The 22,502-nt window shown below is 53.4% G+C and overlaps 6 protein-coding genes and 1 non-coding gene across 7 annotated transcripts; 2 read left to right on the top strand and 5 right to left on the bottom strand.

Moving 5' to 3' along the window:
- Positions 1-14: 14 nt before the first annotated feature.
- B0H65DRAFT_572170 (uncharacterized protein) lies at positions 15-4,786 on the bottom strand (the record flags this gene model as incomplete). Its single annotated transcript, XM_062830501.1, has 3 exons — positions 3,547-4,786; positions 2,971-3,458; positions 15-2,901 (listed from the first exon to the last, which is right to left on the bottom strand). Exons 1-3 carry the CDS (start codon positions 4,735-4,737, stop codon positions 15-17), a joined length of 4,566 nt encoding a protein of 1,521 aa, XP_062683459.1. The 5' UTR covers positions 4,738-4,786.
- A 1,618-nt stretch (positions 4,787-6,404) lies between these two features.
- On the bottom strand, positions 6,405-8,984 carry B0H65DRAFT_523263 (uncharacterized protein; the record flags this gene model as incomplete). The annotated part of the gene is made up of 3 exons (XM_062828787.1): positions 8,232-8,984; positions 6,765-7,949; positions 6,405-6,455 (listed from the first exon to the last, which is right to left on the bottom strand). Exons 1-3 carry the CDS (start codon positions 8,727-8,729, stop codon positions 6,405-6,407), a joined length of 1,734 nt encoding a protein of 577 aa, XP_062683458.1. The 5' UTR covers positions 8,730-8,984.
- A 61-nt stretch (positions 8,985-9,045) lies between these two features.
- Positions 9,046-10,898, bottom strand: B0H65DRAFT_523260 (mannose-6-phosphate isomerase). Its single transcript, XM_062828786.1, has 2 exons — positions 10,465-10,898; positions 9,046-10,379 (listed from the first exon to the last, which is right to left on the bottom strand). Exons 1-2 carry the CDS (start codon positions 10,762-10,764, stop codon positions 9,450-9,452), a joined length of 1,230 nt encoding a protein of 409 aa, XP_062683457.1. The 5' UTR covers positions 10,765-10,898; the 3' UTR covers positions 9,046-9,449.
- An 886-nt stretch (positions 10,899-11,784) lies between these two features.
- On the top strand, positions 11,785-14,410 carry B0H65DRAFT_173913 (uncharacterized protein). The gene is made up of 4 exons (XM_062821411.1): positions 11,785-12,336; positions 12,408-12,921; positions 12,993-13,098; positions 13,164-14,410. The coding sequence occupies exons 1-4, from the start codon at positions 11,965-11,967 to the stop codon at positions 14,218-14,220; spliced, it is 2,049 nt and encodes a 682-aa protein (XP_062683456.1). The 5' UTR covers positions 11,785-11,964; the 3' UTR covers positions 14,221-14,410.
- A 21-nt stretch (positions 14,411-14,431) lies between these two features.
- Positions 14,432-14,504, top strand: B0H65DRAFT_t186. The gene has a single exon. It is a non-coding gene; the product is annotated as a tRNA-Lys (tRNA).
- A 251-nt stretch (positions 14,505-14,755) lies between these two features.
- B0H65DRAFT_463216 (uncharacterized protein) lies at positions 14,756-18,428 on the bottom strand. The gene has a single exon (XM_062826688.1). It carries the CDS (start codon positions 17,940-17,942, stop codon positions 15,246-15,248), a length of 2,697 nt encoding a protein of 898 aa, XP_062683455.1. The 5' UTR covers positions 17,943-18,428; the 3' UTR covers positions 14,756-15,245.
- B0H65DRAFT_173895 (peptidase family M1-domain-containing protein) lies at positions 18,291-21,933 on the bottom strand. The gene is made up of 2 exons (XM_062821410.1): positions 21,257-21,933; positions 18,291-21,187 (listed from the first exon to the last, which is right to left on the bottom strand). The coding sequence occupies exons 1-2, from the start codon at positions 21,781-21,783 to the stop codon at positions 18,640-18,642; spliced, it is 3,075 nt and encodes a 1,024-aa protein (XP_062683454.1). The 5' UTR covers positions 21,784-21,933; the 3' UTR covers positions 18,291-18,639.
- Positions 21,934-22,502: the final 569 nt, after the last annotated feature.

The following is a 22,502-nucleotide window of genomic DNA, read 5'->3' as shown; positions in this document are numbered from 1 at the left end:
ATCGATAAATCCTCTCACCAAGTACCATCATCAACATAAAAATCCGCATCATCATCCCCCAACTCCTCAATCCTCAAACTCCCATCAACCACATCTCCCCCTCCCTGACCCTGCACCTCCACCTTTATTTTCTCCTCATTCCCCTCCAAATCCCCATATAAATCCTCATCCATGTCCTCATCCACCTCCTGCACATCCGACAACCACGGCTTCCTCGCCACCGTTTGCCTGGGCCTTTCCACCCTCTGCTTAGGGCGCTGCCTTGGTGGCTGCTTAGAGGTAACGGGCTGCTGCCCACCGCTAGGGCCATCTGTAAGGGACCCAAATGAAAATCCTGCTGAGCTTCCGCTTCCCAGCGCCAATTTCATGGGGTTTATATTCGTATTCTCACTCGATATCTTATCCAAGTTTTCTTCAATGATGCCCGACATTGACATCATCGAACTCGAACTTGAGTTTGCTGCCCCCCTCTTCCTGCTAATTCTTGTAGGGGACTTCGCTCCGGAACCGAAGGAACCAGCACGGGGACGACCTGCGCCAGATCCCACTCCGGAACCAGCGCGTGGACGTGGAGCACCAGAGCCAGAGCCAGAGCCAGAGCCAAAGCCAGAGCTGGAGCCTGGGCTAGGGCCAGAGGTAGAGACAGAGCTAGGACTTGGGTGAGAGATGGGGCGAGAAGAAGGACCACGTGGTTGTGGGTTAAACGTTGGGTTGAGCGTGTTGGTGTTGGGAGGAGGCTTGGAGCCGACGTTCGGGTTAAAGTTGCTGTGTCGCGTAGCTGTGTTGATGTTGAATCTCTGCATGGGCTTCACTGGCTGTTTACCTGGCGTGGTGGGTTTTTTGAAGGTGGAAGGGAGGTTGGAGGTAGAAGTAAGGTTGGAGCTGGAGCCGAGGTTAGATCTCGTCATTGGCTTGGCTGGTTTTATAGGTCTGAGGTCGAGTCTGGGTGCGGGAACTGCGGGAGCTGTGGAACTAGAAGCGGGAGCTGTGGAGCTAAAAGGGGCATTGGAAGAAGAAGAAGAGGGAGCTGTACGTTTCAGATCGAGCCTAGTTGTGTCCTTCGGGGGTGGAGGTCCAAAGGGGTCGTCACCCACGGGAGTGGCAGAAGTGGGAGGTGTAGCAGGCCGAAGTTTGAGAGTAGGAGGCGGAGGTCTAGCAAGTACCAGAGCCATTGGATTCTCATCAATGACATTTTCCGTCTCGAGTTGAGAGCGTCTTGTCTCCTCACGCATGCGGCTAGGAGTCCTTGGGCCAGGTGGTTTGGAGAGGGATGCGCGACGCTCTCGTCCGGTGCCGGGTGTAGCTGTTGAACTTGAACCGGCACGAGAGACGGAGCGTCGACGACCACTGGGACCGGAAGCAGAGCCAGCACGAGACCTTCCTCGAGGGGGTTCTTGTTTCTCCTTTTCTGCGTCGCGTTTCTGCTGTTCGTAAAGCTCCTTTCTTCTCCTCAGTGCCTCTTGTAGCTGGCTATCCGTCTTATTACCTTCGTCTCCCTTTTCCTTGGCTTTTTGGTTCTCGCGCTGCTCCTTCCTAAGCCTCTCATGTTCGCGCAGCTTCTCATCCGCCTTCTGCGCCCTTCTCTTCGCCTTGAACCTTTCGAGGTCCTTCTCCGCTTGCTTCTTCTCTGCAAGCATAAGGCCAATTTGAGGTTTCCTTGGACTTATAAATAAGTCCTTATAGTTCTCAACATTCGTCAGATCTCGCACCTTCAGCTTCGCTTCTTCCATGTATCTCTCGCGTTCCTGTCGTTGTTCTGTCTGCGGATCTACTCCCATGTCCATGTCCCCGTCCATGTCTATGTCCGGGCCCATATCCATCGGAATAGTCCCGTCTGGCGGTGGTCCGGGAGCAAACGGGTTTACCCCCATCATACCCATCATGTAGTCAGGCTCATCCAGATCCATCGCATTTGGCGATCTTGGCCGCCCCGTCATCTCCACCTCCATGGTATCCTGCTTAGACCAAAACTGTTCCCTAGAAGTAAAATACCAGTATTTAAACCTTGCTTCCCACTCTCTATGTTGCGCCAACACTCTATCCTGCTGCTCCAGTCGGTCTTTAACTCTCCTTGTCGCCTCCTTCATTTCAATCTCAACCCTCTTCACCTCTTCCCTTCGCTGATGCTTTTCCTCCAACAGCTGCACCAACTGCGCATTACTCCACTTCTGCTCCTTCCCCAGACCCTGGCACTGGCCTGCTTGTGCAAACGCCGACATGGACAACTTCGCCCACTGTGCCATATCCGCTAGTAAGGTAGGATCATACCGCCCGAGCATCATCTCGAGGGTATATATAATCCCCGGATGCACACCGCTGTGTTTCGGGGCAGTGACGCCCTTGGTCCACTTCTCATGGCCTTTTTCCAACTCGTCGAGTAGCTGCGCGGCGCTTTTGCCTGCTTTGTTCTCCACCTTCATCTCGTAGGAGTAGAACTCCAGGAGCAGCCGGAAGTCGTAGCGGGTGAGTAAGGTCACCACAGCGCCGATGTCGGCTGTTAGGCCGAGGAGGTTGCGGATGGCGAGGGCGGGGTTCTTGGCTTGTTCGAATTGCTGGTTGCCTAGTTCAAGGGCGTCTAGGATCTGGTGGGCTGGTTTCACGATGTTCTCTGGCTGGATGAGCCAGGCGTAGAAGCTGTCGAGCAGTTGGCGGTCGTAGTGGGGGAAGTACGTGTACAGCTTGGTTAGGTCGGGCGGTGGTCGGGAGGAGAGGGCGGTGAGGCCGAATGGGCCCCGAGTAGTTAGAGCCGTTGACGTTGTCTGGCCTGGGGGTGTCTCGAGTTGTTCCCATTCGCCATTAAAAGCTTCGAAGGCCTTGCCTACTGGAGGGATGACAACTGGGCAGTTGGGATTTGGAGGTCTAAACGGCCGAAGGACCCTTGGGCTCGGTAGTCTATGGATTCTGTTTTCTGGTTAAGCAGTGTTATCAGTTGTAGTCGCAGTCGTGGCAGGGTTAGATGGGGATACATACCGAGGAATGTATTTCACGGGAGTAGTAGGCTTGGGTGCAGGCGTCGGAGTAGTGGTCTTAGGTGCAGGCGCTGGTACAGGCGTTGATACTGGCTTTGTTGCTTCCGGATTCCCCATCTGACTCGCCGGGGGCGTCTTTTCAACCTTTAAATGCTTGGGGTTTGGCGGTTTTGGATCATCATCGTCACTAAGAACGATTTCTATTTTGCGCTTTGGACTTGCGGAAGCGACCACGGGAGGGTCATACCCAACTACTCTGTAGATATGACTTTCCGTTACCGAATCTTGATGACGACCTCGAGGTAGCGATAGTGAAGATGGAATCGAGTTCAATGGTGCCCGCCAGTGGTGGGATAAGCCGTCAACTGGCCTGTTGTGTTCTGCTGTCTGGAGCTTGTACATCTTTGTGGACGCCAGCGTGAGGCGTGGTAGACGGAACTCATACGATAAATAGTCGTTCGGAAGCATGGGTCGATAGTGATTTTCATGCTGTTGTTGGTCACAGCAGTGTCAGCTTGCGTTGCTCAAAGGTCACGAACTCTGGGGTAATACTGAGGTGTAAGTCTAAGTGACGTACCGCATAGCAAAGAAATATATGTCGACTGTTGTAGGCCCCAAAAGTCTTCATGTCGTAGACCTTGTTAATGAACTGAACATTCTCTGCCGAGTCGTACTTGTAAAGCACGAGAAAAACTTTGTAGAGATCAGCGGTCAAATAGCACAGGTCGTGGTTCACCCAGAGGCCCGGAATGTGCAGTGCCTCCCAGAGGTTGAATTCTCCTTGTTTCGGTGTAGCTAAACCTTTTATGCCATCTGACTTGGACTTGAATTTGGTTTCCATCATTCTCTTATAGGAATGGTGGCGAGGATGATGAGGGTTGTTGAGGATGCTCTCGAGATACCAGAGGTGTTCCGCTTTGACGAGTAACCAGAAGCTGGCACTGCCGTAGATCAGTAGCGCGATAGAAGCCCAGTAACAGTGCCCATCATCCATATGTTTGCCGTCCCTGTCCTCTGAGTCCCACTTGTTTGGATGCATCACAAAGACAACCTTTTCGACCATGGGGAAGCCCTTGTAGAGGACAGCGGGAGGATGTTGAAAGTTTTTATAATGCCGCTTGTGGTTTTTGAAAAACCCCGACCAGTCGAAGTCTCCGAGCATAGTCGCCAGGTCTGGATCGGCAATTGGATTTGTAGGATCGGACTTGGAATACCGGTCGGTAAAATTCGTAGTTGCAGCTAGCTTGTATCTGCCAAAGTGGTCATCGATGGACATTCTATATCCCAGTTGCTTCCTGATAGCTGTAAAGTTATGGGTTGATGTAAGTCTGACCGGTTTGGGATTAAGACTGCATGCCTTCCTCTTGACCCCTGTACTCGTAGTCGAAGTGTTCGGCTTCCCCTCGACCTTGGGACTCGCAGCGGTTTTCTTAAACGGAAGCGGCTTGACTTTAACCTCCCCATCGTCATCATCGTCGTCGCCAATAGTTGTAATCTCCGGCTCCTTAACAGCCTCCGGGCGCTCCCATATCTCGACCGTCACAACAGGGGCAGCAGCGTCTTTCGGATCAACAATCGGTTTCTCCCGTCTGATCGTTTCGAGTTCTTCGTAGTAGATGACTTTCGGAAGTACTCTGCGATGTTTTTCATTTGCCGGTTTGTGATAAAGTTCCTCTATCTTGTCGCTGAAAGCGGACGACCGGGACGTGGCAGGTCTGGGCGCGCCGGAGCCGGACTGCGACTCTTCGACGGATTGTTTTGGCGGCATGATTCGGATTGCCCCTGGCAAAAGTGATGGGTATATTCGTACAGGAATTCGAAGCAAAAGTTCGAAAAGGCATTTCCACTCAGGCAGGCTGTTCACCGAACGTGGTGTGGTTGTGATGTGTTGTTCATAAGTATCGGAAACTGACTGGAGCGAGCGACGGCTCCCTCGTGTTGTTCACTACCACATCATTCTGGTGGATGGGTTCCATTGTTCGACTAACTCCATGACGAACAAAGATGGAGGCCATTGTCTTTGACAGTGCTGCTGTGGCAGTGGTCGTGAAGGTGGCTGTTGTTCAATGGGTGCGCCTTGGCCCTCTTCCGGATTTGGCATGTCGGTGGCTGGACGTGTCGCTGAGGACAATGGAAATGGTGGAACAAAGTGAGCGAGGACATGTTAAAGCCATTCTTTATTTCGGTCTTGGTCGACAGAGTGACAAAGGCGAGTGGATGTCGAGGTGGAAAGAATGGAAAAGGACGGGAGTTGGGCTCGTCGAAGAAGAATGGATGATCAGGTGGGGCTCAAGTCTGGTTTGGCGGACAGCGGCAGGCCACGGAGGTGACAGCTGTGGAGTATCCAATGCGCCCATGTGATTGGTCCAAAGCTACATCAGATCGCCCAAAAGGGAAAGTGCATGCTTGATACCTCCTCCTTCATGTTGTACTCGCACCTCAGGTACTTTGGGGCTTCTGGGCGCCAACTCAAGTCTTCCTTTGCCTCCTCCATCCGTCCCATGTAGGAAGAGCCGAAACTCTGGCACAGTCTTTTAATCTGGGATATATCAGAAATCTTAGCATTTCGCTCGAAAAGGTGTTAGTGCACAGGTTGGAACAAAGCAAAACCACAACGTGACATTTTTCTAAAAATCTGTCAAAATTCGAGAAAAGACTTTTGGGGTCCAGGAAGAGATATCTGAGACTTTATCCGAGAGACTCTATATGAAAAGTGCGCCATAGCCTCGGGGTTTGAAGTTGCGGTCCGGATTGCGCTCGTTCGAGACACGCGTGTTGCGTGGCGCAAAAAGCATCCAGTTTCAGCAAACTAATACTATGCAATGAACCAAAGTGGAGACAACCAATTGATTTAGTCTCGCTCATACTGTTTTAATTATTGGGGCTTTTCTCGGGAATCTTCTGCTACTCTTCGTGGTTGAAATGGCCATGTCAACCTTAGCATTTGCAGTGTAATTCAGATTGCCACAGATTAAAAACTCTCCCAGAAGTTCGGCTCATGTAGGGGGCAAAGGAAGACTTGAGTTGGCGCCCAGAACCCCCAAAGGAAAAAATGGCTTACACGGAGATTTGCGTTACGAAATATCGCCTATCCACATCTCACACAGCTTGAGGGCGCATCTCTGATGGATATTCATAAGACTCTACCCAGTATCTGTGCTATCATGTGAGAGAAAAGTTACAGAATGAGGAAACAGGAACGTAACGCCCTTGACGACTTGTACACAGGCCAGTTTTCGCTTTCCATGGACAAAAAGTCCTGCCTTTCCACTTCCCAGTAGACCAAAACAACCCCAGTGTCAGGAACCCAGGTTTGATGTCGCAAATGACAGAACGAAAAGCTCATGCTCCGCTGAACACACATCGTGTATTATTGACCATTGACTCCCTCCCCCGTCGTGAACATCCCCAGCACGCATACGAGGTGTCTTCCCTTCAGTGTTCGACGACCGGGCCCTTGCCCTCGTGCAAGAAGGCCAGGTGTTTCTGTAATTCTTCGGCGTTTGGAAACGGGAAATCCGTGCATCCTTCGAAAGGACAAAGAGAGCAGCCCTCGGGTATGTCCATGTCCTGCTTATCATGCTTACTGTTAATGTGCCGCCACAATTCTACTTTCCCTATGCAGGGCTCCCCACAATATTCGAAAGGACACAGAACCACCTCTGCCACCTCTGCGTCAGACATATTGTGTTTAATCTTCAGATGCAGCCGTACCGCTTCCACGTGGTGAGGAATGCCAAGTGCCCAACAGCCTTCAAGTTGGCCCTCGCGGAAAGTCGGACGATAACAAGCCACCCCAATTGGTGAGTTACGTCTTTCTGTCCGAGGGCTGGCCGGACACGACCAGGCTATATGCGCAGATCGTACCGCATTTGTAGAAAACGCTGCGGCACAGGCTGGGCATTTGAACCCGGTAGACGCAGAGTTGACGGATGGCCGTTGCTGTGGCTGGGCTTGTCCTCCCTGAAGTGTGCTTTCGTGGGCTTGAGTGCCTGGTAGGCTGGTACCAGCATCGGAAGAGTCAGCGAGCGGGACCGACTCTATGCCTTGATGTTGCAACTCTGGGCTGGGATGCTGCTCAGGCTGGTCGTTCGGACCGTCGTGTCCTCCATATCCACCCGACACAAGTCTTTCATCTTCTTCTCCATCAGGATGTGTCATATTTGATGACGATCCATTGAATCTCGCGCCGCTTGGAGAGCCGGGAAGCATGTCCGAATTTCCGGGCTGTGACACGGGAGCCACTGGTGCTTGTTGAGTGATGATTTTGTTTCTCTCGTGGCTCTTCATGTGCCTTCTTAGCTCCTCCAACGAATCATTTGCTCTTTTGCATTCTTCGAATGGACACAGATAGCCCATCGAGTCCAATTTTTGTACCCATAGAGGGTCGCAATCAATAGGTAATATGTAGAGGTCGTCGTGCCTCGAAAGCATGTGTTTCACTACTTCATCCCTTGGTTGTGGATCTTGGATTTCTGTACAGCCCTCTTCCGGACACGCCCAGGAAGCAGATGCGCCAAGTGTCTGGGGAAAGTGACCCCGTTTGTGACTCGCTAGGCCGCCCGTTCCCTTGAAAGTATCGTTGCACCAGCGGCATCCAAGTAGTAGATTGCTCAAAGGCATGGGTGAATTCTCTTGACCGGCGTGCATCGCCTGCATATGATGCCGCACATGGACGATACATCCGTAGGCTGCATCACAGCTCCCACATTTCCAGTTTCTATGTCTTGATAGCCAACGCATAACCGTAAACCCTGTGTTGCATCTTCCACAATACCAGGGCTCAGGCGTAACAGTGGTAAGATTCAAGCCGACATTTGTATCTCCGGTTCGGTGGCCTTGAGTATCCTGTTCCGCTGTGTCGGCTCTTTCTTCAGGCCTAGAAGCCTCGACGTTGTGTTGACCTTCCACATCGGATGACTCCATAGGCAAGCCTTCTCCAGCAGTTTCACCATTGCTTGGGAAGTTGAATTGACCTTCCTAGGCTATCTCGTTCTGCACCTCACCATGAATGTCATTTCCTGCCATGTGTCTTTCCTGGGAGTCGTTATGCTTTGGTTCCAGAGTATGGCGACGCTCGTTACCGTAAGAGGCATCGTATCCTTGGTTTCCGTACAATAGGCCCGTCCCCTCCGCCGTCTGTGTCAAAGGCTGCTGGTATTTGAAGCTCGGATGCTGTCCCATATTAACGTGTTGCTGTTGCCCTTGGAATGTTGCAGGAGATGCGAACTGGGTGGAATCCAGCGACTGTGACTGAGGGACGTAATTGCCAGGCGGTGACTGCTGATGAAAGGGCTGAAAGCGTGGGTTCTGACCATCCCCCGCGATTTGTCCAGTACCCATTGTTCCTCCAGCCACTGGGTGATTGCAGCCCCCGAATCCGACATCTGATTGAGCCAGCGACCGGTGAGCTGCCTGGGAAGCGCCACTCATAGGCAAAAAGCTGTTGCTGGGAGAAGGCTCAACCAGGTTGCCCATTCCCGTGCCATTGAATGGCATAGCGGAATAATACTGGTTCGGAAAAGTCGAAGACGTATTGGATGTAGGTTGCATGTGGACGCCTGGTTGACTCGGCCAAGTACCAAATGACGAACTGGTCGGATCATGATAAGTGGTTGTTGAGGGCTGTTCAAGGCCTAGGAAGCTCGGATCCTGGTAGTCGTAGTTTGTGAAGAATGGCGGCGTGTTCTGCTCATCTGTGTTCTCTTGCTGTTGGCCGGATGAAGACCCTGCCGGGTCATGGTTCGGATACTGAGACATCTCGCGTGGGTAGCAGTTGACAGCTGGCGAGGAATTCGAACAAGTGCGATCGAAAATAAATGTACGGTAGAACGGCTATGGTGTGGGATATGGTCTGTTGATAAAATGGAGAACCTGAGAAGAATGATGAAGATAAGTCCGTTGGGAATCTGAAACATTGCCTCGGGGAGTTGTACTTATATACCGCGCATGACAGGAGCAGATCCCCCGAAAAATCACGTCATGAGCAAGTTCTCTCCTGCCAGTCCACAGCTGTCTCCTGCCGTGCTGGTTAGGTAATGTGACTTCAAACGGAAGGCGAAGGGAGAAGCGGGGGCGTGATTGAGAAGTACATGCTCACCGCAGTACCCAGTTGCTTGGTGATACTTGACTTGTATCTAGTAGCTCCTTCCTATGTCCAAGAGCACATCATGTCTTCAAACAATCCGACCACAAGCATACCCGAAAGAGTCATAAGAAATCGAGAAAACGGGAAGGTGTCTTGCATGCAGTACACTGGTGGGCTGGTATGCCTGCGTTGGACTTGGAAGTACTAGCTGCTGTCTCTGGAACACCCAGGAAAGAGAGAACAGAGCCAGGTACATGGAATGATCACATTTTCTTGGAGCAAAGGTGAAAGTTTGGTACAAGTCTTGTTTGGGTGCCAGTAGTATGAACATAAGGTATCTGGGCTTAACAGGGAGGAAGAAAAGAAGGTTTACCGTAGGAGGATTTCGCTCCTCAAACAACCGCCATGTGGATTTGCATCCCCTTTTCGGTCTTCCAGACAACCGCCGTCTCCGGTGCCACAAAGAAGATGGAACCCTCCTTCAAGTCAAATGTCTTGCCATCAGCCAGCATTGTCCCTTCGCCACTTGTAACAATCAACACGCCAGGCCCATCGCTCGGCGCAATCTCATCGCTCTCCCCAGCTCCTAGGTCAGCCTTGAGCATATCGAACTCGCTCATGGGCGGCTTATACACCACCGTGCGCCCCTCCTTGCTCTTCTCGCTCTTCTTGCTCGGCAGCAGCATGTCCGCCGCGGTATGCGCTTGGAACGTCAGCGTCTCGGAGAACAAGTCGTAGCTGTTGCGGTCGGCGGGAGGACAGAACCCGGCGTTGAGCACATTGTTGCTGCGGGCCATGCACTCGACAATGTCACCCGACAGGTAAGCGTGGATACCATCGGCGGGGATGTAGATGGAGTCACCGGGCTGGAGCACCATGAAGTTCATGCAGAGGAGGGCGACGAGAGTTCCCGGATCCTTGGGGCCGTACTGATCCTGTAGACGAGGAATCAGATCGGGGATGTAGGCATTCTTGGGTCCGAGATCTTCCTTGGAGGTCTTGAGAAGCGATTGGGCGACAAATTCTACGCTAGACTCTTCAGCCTTGAGCAGACTTCGGGTAATCTCACGGAGGGTGACGTCGGTCCAGGTGTCGGTGGTCCCTGCGGGAACATACTGGCGGAGGAAGGAAAGCTGGAAGAGAGGCACAATGTCGGAAAGAGGCTTCCATCCGGCAAAGACTTCGAACTTGGACAGAGCCACGGCAATTTCCGGCTTATGATTGGGATCGGTAAAGTTCTCGGGGTCCTTCTTGTGGAGCTTTGTCGCAAGCTCCTTGTTGGGGTGGATTTGGAGCGGGAGGGCTTTTGCGATGGAAAGGATCTGGAGGAGGTAAGAAGTCAGCACGAGGGGTCCAAGCTATGAGTACCTCTACGTTTACGATCCGAGTAACATATTGAAACCATACCTTTGGCAAGTACGGAAGTTGGCCGTCGAGGTTATCAATAACCTTCTTTCCCAGCAGCTGCTCCTTGTTCTTTTCTAGCATGTCTTTCAGGGGCTCTCCCGTATCGAACTTCTTTGCTGGAAAGTCGGGATAATCGCCGAACCACATTTCCGAGTAGAACTCATCGTCTTTGATCTGGAAGCTCTTGTCGGTCTTTGCGCATAGTTGAGCGGCTAGCGACTGTTTTCCCTTTTTGCCCCAAGGGTAGTTGTTGCAGGAGCCTGTGAGCTGGAAAACGTGTTCGGGAGTGGTGACGGTCATGGTGTCGTGAGGTGGAGGGTTTAGATGGCGTTTTCAGCGAGAATGGCAGTATGAATTGGGTGCAGGAAGTAAAGCTGTGAGAGTACAATGGTTGTTGTCTCAACGAGTATACCGAGGCAAGTCGAGATGGGGATGCGTGGTGTTGTTAATGGCCAAAAGACAAATGTATGTCGTCACCACTTCTGCGAGCATCCCATCTGTAAGTGGGGCCAGGGGATCAGTCCTTAACAATTATGTACTTGGCATCATCAGATGAACTGTACCGGTGCACGCCCAGCATCGGCGTTCATCCGATATACAAGTCTAGAACCATTTCGTTCTGCGATCCATAAGCTCCAACTAAACCATTCATTACCAATTCTTAATTTCCAAGTCAGCGCGTAACAAGATCAAAGCACCGAGTGCTGTTTTGCCAATGTCAGTCTACGGCTGGAAATTGTTAGGACGGGATAGTGCCTTGTTGACGGATGGTTCCTTGCAGCTGGCGGCCACTTGTTGCAGCGGCTTGGCATGACGTATAAGTGTTAGTACAGCCGATGCTTGTTTGCCCAGCACTCTGCGCCGGGCAGGCAAGAGAGACGACAAACAAACTAGGGACTGCCTCTGTGAGTGTCCAGATAGTTTTAAATACAATTGCTTCGTGGAGAATGAGCCAGAAAACAAGTAATCCGGGTTGATGGAGAAGCCTTTGTGATACGAAGCTGAATCCAAGTTGGCATTGCAGATCCGGAACCCTGGAATCTGTCAGCTTTGCACTAACACCGCCCAGCGTCGTCACAGTGGCAGGTCCCCAATGGTTCCAGTGGTCCCCCAGCGGTCCCCTTTCTTGGCGCCATTGATGTCATAAGTCCCGTCCCGTCGACCCTTTCCCGTTCGGACGGGAGTCGTCCTTGTCCAACCTTAGCACCGCTTCCAGACTCCCGTCCCGTCGTCATGGCATCTCTCTCTCGGGATGCTGGGATACCTGATGCCCCGCCCATGTGTCTGGACTCTTCCATCAAAGTACCACACTCCCCCTCCAGGACCCCAGAAGACTTCAATATCAGACGACTCCCAGCCCTTAACATTTTCAACTAATCCTCCCCTCCTTCCATTGATCATACCCGGTTTCGCTACCTCTGCTTTATTACTCCTGCAGACATAACAAAGCCTTCAACGACTACCACAACAACCCTAGATGTGGTAACGAAACCCGCCATCATGCTGGACGAAAACTTGACTGAAAAGAGAGCCGATCCCCTCACCGGGGAGAAGGAAGAGAATCCCATCACCGGCGACACGGGTCCTGGTACAGGACTTAAGGATCTCCTGCCTCTGCCCGCTGAAAATGCCCAGGATATCCTGCAATCCAAGAAGGCCTTTGACAAGTCAGCAGGCGGTCTTGAAGATGGTCATACGCTTTCCCATGCCCTGGCCACCGAGGACCACAAGCTAAAGGGCGCCGCCCAGCTTGAGAGCGAAAAGGAGGTTCGCAACCTGGGCTGGAACGAACCCAAGCAGGAGATTGCTGCCCCTCTGGTCGGCGGTATTGACAATGAGGAGCTATGGCTGCTCGTCCGCCGCTTCAACAAGGCAAGTAAACCACACAAGCTACCCATCGGGTACTATCTGGAAGTCAAGCCTCCGTCTAACACTTACCACAGCAAATCATCCACAACAAGGCAGTGGTAACTCCCGTGCCCGGTGGCCTGGACCTCAACACGGCGGAGGAGGAAGAATTCTCTCCCGACAAGATGCGCGCTAACATCGAGCGTCTCTACACCACCGTCGTAGTTGGCATCCTCGCCGCCGTTAAGCACGTTGCTCGCCTCCGGTCCTGGCGCGAGAAGAAGCGAACAGCCTGGTTTGCCGGAGTCTACTTCGTCGCCTGGCTCTTTGACTTTATCATGCCCCTCATCACCGGCGTGATCATTGCGCTCATTGTCTATCCCCCCACACGCGAGCTGCTCTTCCCGCCAGCACCCATCGCCCTTGTTGACTCCAACACTGGTGGCGTGCAAAAGCCGTGGGCGGGCACCCTCGGTAGCAAGGACAGTGCTACTGGTGCCCCCGAGAATCACAAGGGCGAGGCGGTTGAGCAGGAAGCTGATAACTTGGTCAACGGACTCGCTGAGCTCGCTGTGAGCAGTGCTGCGGGTAAACATCCTGCGGGAGATGGTGAGTTCATTCAGCTAACACCTTGTCTCTCTTTCTCTCTGACCATCAGACTGCTGACATTGGGAATACAGTCCAAGATAAGACCAAGAAGCCCATGGAGCTGGCCATGTGGGCCAAGCTTCGACCCTTGATGCAGGTGGTCGGTAACATCAGTGACAACTATGAGCGTCTCGCCAAGTAGGTTATCTCGAATCCTTCCTCACAGCCGCATAGTATGACTGGAATAACTAATCAAATACCAGCGCCCTATCCCCCACCCCTCCCTTCCCAAAGGACACCCACCGCCTTCGTCTAGCCACCCTCGTAATCCCCCTCTTCGGCGCCTCCCTCTTTGTGACCTCCTACATGTTCGTCAAATCCCTCACCTTCTTCTTCGGCTTCGGCATGTTCGGCGACCCCATCATCCGGCCCGGCATGGAATACCTCAACCGGATCATCCCCGACTGGCAAAAGCTTCTCGAGCTGCGCAACACCCTGCTCAAGGGCGTCCCCACCAACGCCCAGCTAACCCTCACCCTCCTACGCATCGGCGAAGCCAACAAAGCGCCTCTGCCCCCTCCCCCGCGCGTAGTCGAGCAACCAGTCCAAGACCCAGCCAACGGCCCGGCATCCCTCGACTCCGAAGCCCAAATGCGCGCTGAGGGAGCCGCCTACCCACTTGAAGCTTCCCCCTCCGAGCTGGACGAAGCAGCGCACACCGATCCCAAAGATGGCCTGCGAGAGGCCGGCTTCGACGTCGACTCCCACTCCAAGAACAAGCAGACTAAGAAATCCAACAAGGTGCTGGGGTGGATCAAGAACGTCACTGCCGGCTTAGTCCACACGGGCGGAGCAACCGATCACGTCCGCGCCAAGCTGGGCGCTCATCACGCCAAGGACCGGCTGGGTGTAGTGCCCCCCAAGGACGAGATCCCCGTCTCTGGCCCAGTCAAATTCGATTGTAGGTACAATGGCAAGAAGGGACACGTCTACATCAGCACGGCGGCGACGATCCCCAGCGTGGCGTTTGTTGCTGGGAAGGATGAGGGTAGTACCACGGTGATTGCGGGCAAGGAGAGGGAAGACCTGAAGCCGGTGTGGACGGTTGCGGTGGCGGATGTTACCGAGCTTAAAAAGGTGGGTGGGTATGGATGGAAGGCCAAGATTGTGGTGGATTGGAGTATGGAGAGGGAGGTGAAGGATGGGCTGGAGATTGTCACGACGGAGGGGAAGAGGTTTAAGATCACGGCTGTGCCGTTGAGGGATGAATTGTTTAATCGGTTGGTGGCGATGGGGGGGCAGAGGTGGGAGGCTTGGTAAGGTAGTGTAGTTTGTTTTATTCCATTTCTCGTTCGTTGCTTTGTATGACGTATTTGACGACGCGGAGGAGAAAGAAAGTGGAAGTGGTTGTTGTGGCCTTCCTTGTTTTTGTTCTTTCTGGACTGGACCGTGTAGTAATACCATGATGAGTTTATGAATACCAAATCTGACCTGCAAAAAACAACCAATAAAATGGCAGCTTTGCACAGCTGCCCGGCTAGCTCAATCGGTAGAGCGTGAGACTCTTAATCTCAAGGTTGTGGGTTCGACCCCCACGTCGGGCTCAATTCCCGATGTTCCTACTTGTAGGACAACATCTCTTTTTTCGTCTTTTTGCTCTCTCCCACCTACCTTACTAAATATCGGCCTTTTTTTTTCCTGGTTTCTTTTGCATAATATTGAAAATCGGTTGTTGTGGACTCGACGCCCAGAGGAGCTGCCTAGTTTCACGGTTTCACCGGCATGTTTTTTTTTTTTTTTTTCCCGAGCACCACCAGGCTCGCTAGCCTGAGTCAGGCAATGGTGTAAACAAACCCCTGAATAGTGACCACTGGTAATAAGTCCAATGCTAGATAAAAGTACATCCATACCTCTACACTCTTCGCACTTACATGTAAACCCATGTTCAAATTCGCTTCCATAATCTCGAAGTATGTCCCTAACCATTTTGTCTACATATGGTAGGTACCTGTATTGCCTGGCTATGCGCTGTCTACCAAGCTCGAGTCCGATATTTTGGATATCAACCCTTCAGCCCCAGCTCTACCTGGCCTCAAATTTTTGATCCACGTTGCCTGATCCATCTTTCCTTATGACAACTAGTTCATGATTCATCCGACGACCACCTGAACAGGTAGATCAGGACCAGATCCGATCCAGCCAAGTCCATCAGATTCTACCAGCACCAATACCAGCAGCACCAATACCAATACCAGCACCACCACCAGCAGTCCCAGTCCCAGCACCACCAGTCCCAGTCCCAGCACCACCACTCCAAGCCCCCCCACCAGTCAACCAAACAGGCCTCAATCCCCTATCCACACACTCCCAATACTCACGATTGACAGCGTACTTAACCGCCGTCTCGATATTGTTACTATGGCAGAAGGCCGTGATAGCACTGATGTCTCTTGCCTTTTGTGTGGGACTGCGCGAAACCATGTCCAGGGCGCTGGGGGAGTAAATTTGGCTGTCGTAGCTGTTGCTGTCGTTGGGGCGTTGCTGTTGTTGGGGGTGGTCATGCTCCGGGGGATGCCGGTGGGGATATTGGTGGGAGGGATGTTGGTTGAGTTGATGGTTAGGTTTGTGGTGCTGTTGTTACTGTGGTTGGTATGTTTGGTGTGGTGGTGGTGCTTGCGGGTCTTGTTGGTAGAGGTAGAGGTAGAGGGGCGTTGAGTCTGACTCTGGCCACCGGCACCGGGACTGCGAGACTTGGATGATCGGGGTTGGCCTCTCGTAATCAGCTGGCGGAACCAAGAGGTTCGTCTTTGGTGCGTCTGGGTAGTGGGTTGGCGGGCGCTGGTATCTCCGCTGTCTTTGTTTTCGTGGACTTTCTTGGTGTTCTGGTCCTCGTCCTGTAGTGGCTCAGGTTTGGAACTATGGAGTGGGCGACACACATAGCCCAGCTTCTGCACCCTCTTCTCTAAAGCGTAAACATTGCTCATCCCGATCCTCCTGCACCGTTTCGCGGGAATGACTTCCACCCCAAGGGATGCTAGATACCACTGAAAGGACAAATCAGGATCAGGGTCGGCGGAAGCGGAAGCGGAATGTTTGTCCTTGCTGCAGCTGTCATCGCCACCTTTGGCACTGTTCAAATCGTTGAACAAACGTGACGAGTGCTCACCCGAGTCGACGACGTAAAGCGTCTCCAGACGTAGTACCTGGCGCAAGTGCACCGGGAGATTGGCCCTCGCCCAGATGGTCGATTGCGCTCGTTGGCGGCCGATTTCGAGAACCTGAAGGGCGCAAGTCAGGGGGTCGATGAGGTAATAAGGGAGTTTGGTCTTGTCGGAGAGATTGGGATTGGTGGCTCGCCAGTGAGTGGTAACGTCGCGGATCCAGTCCGATGCCGTGCGAGGCATTGTTAATTTGAATTGTCGCTTAGATGGCACAGACTCGGAGCTCGAGGTGGAGGAAGCTTGGGAAAAGACGGTAGAGGCTGTGGTGGTCAGGGTATCAAGACTGGACTCCGAAGGGGACGTGGAAGATGTCGGCGAAGGGGTGATTGATGATGCCGACGAGGCCAATGGCGAGGAGGAAGAGGATGACAGAGACCAATTACTAGATCCAAGCTCTCCCGGTTTCTGAACAATGTAAAGCTTGGGTACTTCCTCTCCATCGCCCTGTGATTGACACAGCTTGCTGACAACACGGACATCCCGGTCCCATGTCTTTAGGGATGGCGGCGAGAAGAAAATGATGGAAGTAATGCGAGTGACGGGAGACTCGAAGTCTTTCTCCGAGCTTGTGGTGCTTGTAGGACTGACAGGAACATATGCCACGGTCCGCTCACTATGCTTGACCGGGATGTATTGGCCCTGGACAATATCGGGAGTCGAAGGGGTTGTTGACGTCGGTGACTCTGTATGGCCACCTTTGTTCGCTCCCTCTTTATTTTCCTCGAACCCAGCTTGCTTCTCTGACGCAACGCCGTCATCTTCTGTACTTTCCTCGTCGATCTTATCCTCCGGGGAAAAGCAAAGACCCTCGACGACCTTCATATCATCGAATGGGCAACTCAGCCTGCTCCTCAAGCTCAGAGTCGGCTTCGTCGGCTTCAGGTGTTGTCCCTGGGTCTGGTTCTGCTTTAGGCCCAGGTCCTCCTTCTCCACCACCACATTCACCTCTCCCTTCTCCTCATCCTCCTCCTTCCGCTCCTCCTCAACCACCTCCCTCCTCCCCCACATCCTCTCCACCTCCTCCGCGTTCACCACCCTCTCCGCTTGAAACCCCAACATCCTTGCCATCTCCCTGTTCCTCTCCTCATCGTCACCAATGACCAAAGTCCCCGTCACCTCTTTCTCCTCGTTTCCCCCCTTTTTACCATCTTTCCCATTGGTGACTAAATGTTGACCCTGTGCAGCAACACTCCTCAAAAGCGTCCACCTCCCCACAACCTTCATCGGACAAATCGGATCCTTCAACCCCAGAACCCTAGAAATAGTATTCGCTACTTCCTCTTCTGAGGCGAACTCGTTATCGAATCCATCGTCTCCTCCATATCCCGACGACGCCGTCTCAGGTTCCCAGATAATAACAAACGGTATACCCACCGCTTGCAACTGAGCAATCGTCTCGCCTGCCGACGGCCGGGGAAGCAGTACCGTATGCTGGCGGAGGGGGTTGGGGTGGTGGTGGTGTGACTGTGACTTTGTCGGGTTGATGATGATGTTCTGGTTCCAGGTGGAATCGGAGCCGGAGCTGGTGTAGCCCGAGATAGAGCTGCTATCAGAAACGGAGATAGGGGACCAGCTTGTTGAGTCGCTATTGGTGCCGTTGCTGTTGGTACTGATGCTAGACGGGCTTCCAGTGCTCCTGGGACGGTAGACGAGGGTTGAGACGTGGAAGATGAAGGCTGTTGTTGTTTGTGCCTGTTTCTGTGTCTGGGTTTGGGGTCGTGTTTGGTGTCGTGAAGTGGGGATAGGGATAGTGGTAGCGGTCGTGGGAGTGGTGTGATTGTCGGCGCCAGAGATCGTGATGGTGGGGGTTGAACTGGCCATGATTGTGATTTGTGATGCTTGTGGTCGCGGACCTGCCGACTGCCTCCTGTCGCCTGCCTGTTGCCTGTCGCCTGCGAGCCTGGGCCCGTAGCCCCGTGGAGTGGTGAGAAGGTTGAGGTGGTCGATTCGGGGGTTGAGACTGACAGGCGATTAGGTAGCTGAGGCGGGCTGCGATGGTTGGAGGGTTCTGCCTTCGGTGCTGAAATGAAAGAGGACGGGTCGCGAATGCCTAGGGGTAGCTATAAGTAATCGCCTGTCGATCAGCGTTGTGATGATATCGACGAGCAATTGAGTCGAGCAATTGAACACTCGAATTGCTCAATGACGCGGATGGAGAAGTCGAGTTCGAGTTAGTTTGGAGTCTGTCTCTCCCCAGTGTGGGAAATTAAAAAGGCTGAAACCTGCCACAGTCCTGAACGCCCACACTGCTCAGGCACCCATCGTAACTTCCATGTTGGAACAGTGCGTCATTCACTCGAGAAGCGGTCGGGGACGAGACGGGATGAAATATTCAAGACGAAAATATCGGACGAACAGGACATCCCCAAAAGCCGCTGAAACTTCACTTGCGGCCAAGCCTGGGCTGACAAAATAAACATGAAACTTGCACATTCCAGTAACAAACTTATACCAGGGTGCATACGCAAACACCAAAATTTACCTACCTATCATACATTGCTACATTTAATAATCAAACTTAGTACCCATTAGCCTTCAACCAGCTCTTAACAACCTCAGCATCCCTAATCTTGTACGACGCCCGTCCCCTAATCTTATCCTTGACCTGCTCCAACGTCCTGTCGAAGCCCTTGGTGCTGACCTTGCTGAAGAAGTCCTCGATATCCTTGAGCGTCTCGAGATCCGCAAACTTGGGCAAGCTGACGTTGACCATGCGGTCGACAAGGATGGGGTTACCGCCGAGCTTGGCGTTGAACTTGTCCCAGTTGTCGCGGAGGTAGGCCCAGAGCAGAGGGCGCGCGATGCGGTTACCGGCCAAGTTACCAGCGAGAATGTGCATATCGGCGCCGGGAACCGAGTCTCTGGGGTGAGCGGGGGGCGCAGAGTCGAAGAGGAAGGGCAGGAGGACATCCTTGATGAGGGCCTCGTCGGTGACCTGGCCGAGGGCTTGGAGGCAGACCTCCTTGCCGTCGATGGCGGGGGTGGTGAACCACTCGTGCTTGATGGCGGCAACGGCGTTGGCGGGGTCCTTCTTGATAGCAGCACGGTAGACGGGAAGACGGAGATCAGCAGGGATGGGAGCACCGCTAGGGTTGGCGCGCCAGTCGTTCCAGCGCTTGAAGGCTTCATTAATGACCTCCTCGTGCGAGTTGGCGACAGCAGTGAGGAGAAGGCGCTTGCGGAGAAGAGGAATGTTGTAGTTCTCGCCCTCCTTAGGCTCCCAGCCGACCTCCTTGAGAGCCTTGTCAATAAGCTCCAGAGTGAACTTCTCGAGACCCTTCTTGACTTCCTCGTCATCACCAAAGATGGACTTGAGAGTGTTGACCGAGTCCAAAGCCTGGCTAAGAACACGGTAGTGGGTCTCGTTCTTCAGACCATGGACGAAAGACAGCAGAGCGGCGGTGGTGGAGTTGCCAGCAAACGCGAGATCGGCCGCAGAACCAGTGATGAAGATCTTGTCCTCGGTAGTGAGATGAGCGAGCTGAGTGCCCAGAGTCTTGAGACGAGACTCGGGGTAGTTGACGCGGTAGAAGCCAGTGGCGTTGGCATTGAGCAGGTAGAAGTCTTGGCTGACGCCGTCGATGGTAGTCTCCTTGGTCTGGAAAGACAGAGGCTCAATATCCTGGGAGCCAACCTTGCCCTTGAGGGACAGAGGGATCCACCAGGTGGTCTTGTCATCCTCAGGCTTGACATCGCCGGTAGAGAGGAAGCGGGCTTGCTTGGCGGAAATCTGGTCCTGGCCCTCGGTAACGCTAACAACAGGGAAGCCAAGCTCCTCAATCCAGGGGCGCATAATGGTGTTCACATCGACACCAGAGGCCTCGCTCAAAGCGTTCCAGAGTGCCTCAGTCTTGGCATTGCCGTAAGCGTGGCGCTGAAGGTAAAGGGCAATACCCTTGAGGAAGGTCTTAATACCAAGGTGCGAGGCCAACATGCGAATCATGGAGCAACCCTTGAGGTAGCTGATCTTGTCGAAAATCTGGTTCACATCGAGAGCGTCGCGAACCTCGACCTGAATGGGGTGCGAAGCGCGGACAGAGTCGAGGAGGAAAGCCTGGTCCATGCCCTCGTTGATGAATTGCGGCCACACCTCCCAGTCAGGGTGGAGGTGATCGGTCGCAAGCCAACCAGCCCAAGTAGCGAAACCCTCGTTAAGCCAGAGCTCATCCCACCAATCCATGGTAACAAGGTTACCGAACCACTGGTGGGCAAGCTCGTGAGCAACGACGTAGGCGATACGGTTGCGGAATCTGGCCTCGGAAAGCTTCTCGTCGAACAGAATAGCGGTCATGCGGTAGGTGACGAGACCCCAGTTCTCCATGGCGCCGTGGGTGAACTCATGGACAGCCAGGATATCGCTCTTGGGAAGAGGATAGTCGATCTCGAACTGCTCCGAGAAGTAGTCGATAATCTTGGGGGCGTGCTCAAGGGCCCACCTGCCCTGCTCCTTGAGGCCGCGGGTGGTGTAAACACGGACGGGGAGCTTCTTGCCGTTGTACTCGCGGTCGGTGCAGGCCTCGACGTACTCAAAGTCGCCAACGGCCCAGGCCAGGAGGTAGGTGCTCATGACAGGGCTGCGCTCGAAAGAGACGAGCTTCTTGTTGGGGCCGGCAGGCTTGGTTTCCTTGACGGGCATGTTGGAGAGGGCGACCTGGTCTTCGGGGATCTCAATGGCGAAATCGAAGGTGGCCTTGAGGTTGGGCTCGTCGAAGCAGGGGAAGGCGCGGCGAGCATCGCAGGACTCGAACTGGGTGCTGAGCATGTAGTGGAACTCGTCGTCGCGGGGGACGCTGGCGGCCGCAGGAGCAGCAGGCTTGTACTGGGAGCGGTAGAACCCGGCCATGTCGTGGTTGAGCTCACCGGTGAACTCGAGGGTCAGGGAGACATTGTCGGCGACGGGGAGCTCCTCGGCGAAGGAGATGGTAGAGCGCTGGGCCTTGGTGTCCTCGGCGAACTGGGTCGACTCCCATGATTGCTGGCCGGCCGTCAACTTGGCGTTGAGGAGCTTGATTTCGAGGGTGTTAAGGACGATGTCCTTGGTGGGCTTGACGAGGTTACCGTCGATCCTGGATGTTGTCGCAAGTCAGATCGCGCCAAAGGAAGGGGCTCCGGAAACTTGGAAGTCTTAAGCGTACCTTACGGTGCCCTTGTAGGACCACGAGGCGAAGTCGAGATCGCGGATCTCGAGATCATAGTGGGTGGGCTTGAAGTTGTCGGGGAGAATGTCGCGGTCCGTCATGTTTTCTCGGCGTTTGGCTCTGGCGTGGGCAGAGCAGTAGCGGGATCCAAGAACAAGAAACGGGGGAGGAACAGCGGAAGTCTGAAGCTTGGGGCGATGACGAGTAGTTGTAGGTCTTGTGGAAGTCCTGGGCGAAGAAGAAGAGGGGACCGACGACGACGACGACGAGATAGAGTGGAACCGAGAGACCTGCTGAGTGACAGAAGATGGACGAATGACGAAAGAAGGCGCTGTAGACGAGGAGGAGGAGGAGGACGCTAGCAGCGGGCGGGAAGCTGCAGTGCGGGTACAGCTTGGCCGAGCAATCGCTTGGATGTGAGTGCGGGGTGACTTTGTTGTTGTTGATAAAGTTCTGGTCGAAAGAGTCTTCCACCTGCCAATGGCAACTGCATTGGTCTTTGTTCTCACCGCTGCCAAATGCATTTTGTTTCCAATAACCAATTCCTCAACAAATGATCACAGCCACCTTGAAACTCTGAAGCAAAGCTCTGTTTCCAATTGCTGTCCAGCAGGGACACTGTGCTGTGGTCTCGAAGCTCAACCCTGGAAAGACTTTCCAATGTCTCCACCAATTCAAACCACAGCACCGGGCAGCTTCCACTTCCACTTCGGTATTTTTTTTCTATCTCATATAACCCCACCGCAAGGCACAAAGCAGATAGTCAATTGGATGGCAGTGTGGGATCAGACCGTGTGAAACAGTGAGTAAAAGAGCTGTCGTCAAATGTGCTGCGGTTTGCGTCGGGAAGCACCGAAGAGTACCGAAGAAATTCTGGTGGATGCTTCTTTTTCCACTTCCACTTTTCTCAATGTCAGCTCACTGGGCTGTCGCCGGGAACCGATCGATCAGACAAAGTCTCCCCGAGAAAGAAAAGATGGAGTAATGAAAAAGAAAGAAAAAAAAAAAAAGTCAAAAGGCAACTGCCAATTCAGGACGTTGACCTCTCGGAAAACATGACAAGAAGGGAAGGCGGGAAGAATCTCGAGCAGCCGAGCTTCCCCTGCTTCCCCTCCTCAGCCCCTCCTCACGCGTGGAAGGTGGGTCCGTTCAGAGTGCTGACTTTTGATGGGGTCCCGCTTTTAGCGCATAAGGTGGGGTCCATCAGCTGTTGAGCCGCGGATCTAGAATGCCGAGAGAAGAG

The sequence above is a fragment of the Neurospora tetraspora genome (genome assembly GCF_033439725.1).
Source record: "Neurospora tetraspora strain CBS 560.94 chromosome Unknown B0H65scaffold_3, whole genome shotgun sequence".
Taxonomy (NCBI): domain Eukaryota; kingdom Fungi; phylum Ascomycota; class Sordariomycetes; order Sordariales; family Sordariaceae; genus Neurospora; species Neurospora tetraspora.
This window is presented reverse-complemented; position numbering and strand designations above follow the sequence as displayed.

Excerpts from the sequence above, each read along its gene's own strand:
- B0H65DRAFT_523260 (XM_062828786.1), bottom strand. The coding sequence starts at position 10,764 with ATGACCGTCACCACTCCCGAACACGTTTTCCAGCTCACAGGCTCCTGC. Across the intron at positions 10,380-10,464 it reads AACTTCCGTACTTGCCAAAG|ATCCTTTCCATCGCAAAAGC; the intron begins GTATGGTTTCAA and ends TACCTCCTCCAG.
- B0H65DRAFT_173913 (XM_062821411.1), top strand. The coding sequence starts at position 11,965 with ATGCTGGACGAAAACTTGACTGAAAAGAGAGCCGATCCCCTCACCGGG. Across the intron at positions 12,337-12,407 it reads TCGTCCGCCGCTTCAACAAG|CAAATCATCCACAACAAGGC; the intron begins GCAAGTAAACCA and ends CACTTACCACAG. Across the intron at positions 12,922-12,992 it reads TAAACATCCTGCGGGAGATG|TCCAAGATAAGACCAAGAAG; the intron begins GTGAGTTCATTC and ends TTGGGAATACAG.
- B0H65DRAFT_463216 (XM_062826688.1), bottom strand. The coding sequence starts at position 17,942 with ATGGCCAGTTCAACCCCCACCATCACGATCTCTGGCGCCGACAATCAC.
- B0H65DRAFT_173895 (XM_062821410.1), bottom strand. The coding sequence starts at position 21,783 with ATGCATTTGGCAGCGGTGAGAACAAAGACCAATGCAGTTGCCATTGGC. Across the intron at positions 21,188-21,256 it reads TCCTACAAGGGCACCGTAAG|GATCGACGGTAACCTCGTCA; the intron begins GTACGCTTAAGA and ends GACAACATCCAG.